We start from the raw sequence: 3,341 nt of genomic DNA, 5'->3' as shown, positions 1-3,341 counted from the left end.
AAAAATGTTCTTAAAAGGAAGCTGCTGGCTGCTTGGGCGCTGGACTGGTGGTTGTCCATGGAGGGAGGCCATTTGTGGGGACAATTACCGTCTCTAGGAATTAGTTATCCAGAGAAGGTCAGATTCCTGTGTCTGCAGAGCCCAGATGTAAGAGTGTCAAGAATATCAAAGATATGCTGGTACCCACCTGCGATGCCAGGATGAGGAGTTCATGAGTTCAAGACAAGCCTACATTACACAGGCCAGTGTGGGCTATGAGAATTTATCTCCTACAAACAAACAAACAAACAAACAAACAAACAACAAACACAAACATAAGATAAAGCGGGGTGTGGTGGCATATGCCTGCAATCCCAGCACTCAGGAGGCTGAGGCAAAAAGTCCATATTGGGCTACATGGTAAGATCCCATTTCAAAAGCCAAGATCTGCAGATATAGTTCAATGGTAGAACAGGTGCCTAGCAAAAGCAAGGCCCTGGGGTCAATCCACCAACACTATGTAAATAAGAAAGAGAGGAAGGAAGGAAGGTAGGAACCGTAGTTAGCAAGGCGTTCCTTAAAGGAAGGAAATGTACACACTGGCATGTCCTGAGGGAAACATCAAATAAAAGCCGCTGCTCCTGTCCTGCTTGGGGACCTAGTGCAAGCACTTGAACCTGTGTCTGGGGATAATCCTAGTGCATTGCCTACTCCTGTGGATTTCTGGCAAGACTCAGTTTCTCCAACTGTATGCAGGGGTCATGGTACCCAGTAAGTGTAGGCAAGAGGATTCATATACTCCTCACATGAGTGCATGTGGAGCTTAAAACAGATCATCCCCTACCAGTTACTGCTGTTCAGTGTTCTGGTGTGGGGAGTGGAGGACAGTGGGGCCCAGCGCTACGCACATGACAGGAAGGGGCTATGACAGGAGGGGGCTGGGGAAGACCCTTAGGACAAGGCAGGAGTTCTGCCTCATTGGGCAGCGGGCCTCTCCCAAGGGAGTTGGGACTCATTAGTGAGACCTAGCCAAGCACACTTCATCCTGTTCACGTCCTGTTCCCAGCAGGCCATAGGAAGCTGGCATACTATCTCAATGAAGGCTATTATGGTGTCTTTCGAATCTTCCTCAGGGAGCCTGTCCCCAGGACACCCATTGTGGTGAAGGTAAGGGGACCTTCTGTGTCCTGAAACCACCAAGTCTAGCCCCTGACCCAAGAGGCAGGGTCTCAGGTCACCCAGGCTCTGCAGGTTGTGATGCTGGGCATGGGTGCAAGGCATTGCATGCACACATCTATATGTGTTGCCTAGTGCACATCTGGTGATTCATGCCTGGGCAGGCACATGTGTCTGTGGAGGCTGCATGGCTCTGATCAGCTCAGGATGCTTCCACATGCATCTCTCTGTTCTGTGTGTGTTTCTAGAGCTCTGGAATGTTGGAGATGCAGGAGACTAGGAGAGTAGTGGATCCCAAGCTCCCTTCACATTAGAGCCGCCTGCCAAGCTGTCAAAGTCCCCACTGCCTTGCCATGCTCTCATATGTATAAATAGACTTAAATTCCCAGGTTGAATCCAGCATCCGTTCATTATTAAAACTCCCCAGGAGACTCCAGTGTGCAGTGGATTCTGAGACCCCGTCTTTGGGTCCTCAGCATGCACATGTGATGTGTTTGTGAGCTGGTAGGCTGAGAATGGCCCTGTGCAATGCAAGCTCTTTGTGTGTGTCCTAAAGGCTGGCCCAGAACAGCCACTCTGTCACTGTTCACTGTGGCTGAATGGTGCTGTCCTTGCTGGATAGCCACGCGTCTCCCAGGGCCCTGCCTAACATCCTAGCGATGCAGTGAGACCCTTCCTTCTCTGACCTCATCTCCTTCTCCCTGCAGGAGTTCCCCTCAGAGCCCCGCCTCTTCCCCTGCACCCTGTATGGCCCCACATGTGACGCCTTTGACAGGCTCTTCTCAAAGGAGGTGCAGCTGCCCGAGCTGGACGTGGGTGACTGGCTGATTTTCCCTGACATGGGTGCCTACAAGAGCTCCATGAGTTCCACCTTCAATGGCTTCCCAATCATAACGGTCTATGATGCCATGAGACCCCAGCTCAGGTGACCAAGGAGAAGGGTATGGGGGGTAGCTGTGGGGAGCTTTCTCCAGACTCTGGGCCTGGCACTGTGAGCTGGTAGCTGAACTTGGGAGCCCTGGGCCTAGGAAACACTCTGTTCTTCACATTGAGCCTAGTAGGGCCTAGTGGGTCTTACCTCACTTTGCCACAGACCTCTGTCTGTGGGATTGACTAGGTATTGGCCTCTCCCCAGATAAGTCGGAGGTTGTCTGGGCAGCTGCACCTTGTGGATGTCTCAGTGGGAGTAGAATCAAGCAGCCTATGGACCCACCTAGCCCTTGGTGCCATGGCCCAAACCCTCCTGTCTCTAATGGCTTGTGATAGCTCCCCAATTCTCAGGATTGTACCTCAGAAGAACCCCTGCCCTGGGAACCCTGCTCTGCCCAGCTCAGTACTCACCATCAGAGGAGGGGGAGCCCTATGAACCTCTTGAACTGTAGCAACTTTTCCACAGGACCCTACTGGAGTCAGCACCTTAGGCCAGGACATGGCCAGAATGGAGAGGCGCCTGGTATGGTATGCCCAATGGGGAAAGCTTAAGGTCAGAGGGCGGAGGAGTAGGCCCTTGGGGGAACCAGAGGTTTGGCCTCTTCTGCACTGTCGAGACCCTTTTATACACTGAAAGCTATTGCCCTTCCTGAGTAGGCTTGAAGTACCCGCTGGATGTCCTGGGTGGCTGGCTTGGCATCCCTTTTGATTCTCTCCTAGACAATGGAATCCCCATGGTGGGGGTGATGAGGGAGACAGGAAGGACAGGACTTGTGCTGATGCAGGAGTACCCCCTTCAGGTCTAGGCACCTTAATCTCAAAAAAAAAAAAAAAAAAAAAAAAAGACTGTCTCCTGGGGAAAGACACCAGTAAAATACCCAGGAGTGCTTTGCAGTGAGCACGAATGGGGTTGGGGCGGGGGATGCCCCCAGGGGCAAAGCCAGCCCTCCTGTGTGCTTTCTAAACTTCTCCTGATGAGGCTTTCTTGGATCCACAGTCTCTGCTAAGGCTTTCCTGACATGCCAGGGTTGTGTCACAGCCTAACTCCACCGTCTGAATGAATCTTCCAGCATCTTTGAACTGAAGAGAATTCTCCCCCAGACAACCCATGGGAGATGTGGACTGCAGAAACCTCCCTCAGATGTTGGAAAGGCTCAGCCTTCAGGATGGGCCTTTCCAGAACTTACAAATTGGGAGTGGAAACATTATCTATCTATCTATCTATCTATCTATCTATCTATCTATCTATCTAGGGA

The 3,341-nt window shown here is 51.6% G+C and overlaps 1 protein-coding gene across 1 annotated transcript in view; it reads left to right on the top strand.

Annotated features, from left to right (window-relative positions):
• The window catches only part of LOC118577997 (antizyme inhibitor 2-like), a 10,669-nt gene extending 7,555 nt beyond the window's left edge, over positions 1–3,114 (top strand). Inside the window, exons 7-10 of the mRNA XM_036178612.1 lie at positions 1,046–1,146; positions 1,863–2,080; positions 2,552–2,608; positions 3,083–3,114. Coding sequence (XP_036034505.1) covers positions 1,046–1,146; positions 1,863–2,080; positions 2,552–2,576 — 344 coding nt within the window. The 3' untranslated portion in view covers positions 2,577–2,608; positions 3,083–3,114. The remainder of the gene's footprint in view (positions 1–1,045; positions 1,147–1,862; positions 2,081–2,551; positions 2,609–3,082) is intronic.
• The last annotated feature ends 227 nt before the right edge of the window (positions 3,115–3,341 follow it).

The sequence above is a fragment of the Onychomys torridus genome, chromosome 2, assembly GCF_903995425.1.
Source record: "Onychomys torridus chromosome 2, mOncTor1.1, whole genome shotgun sequence".
Taxonomy (NCBI): Eukaryota; Metazoa; Chordata; class Mammalia; order Rodentia; family Cricetidae; genus Onychomys; species Onychomys torridus.
The sequence above is the reverse complement of the archived record's forward strand: the minus strand, read 5'-3'. Positions and strand labels throughout refer to the sequence as shown.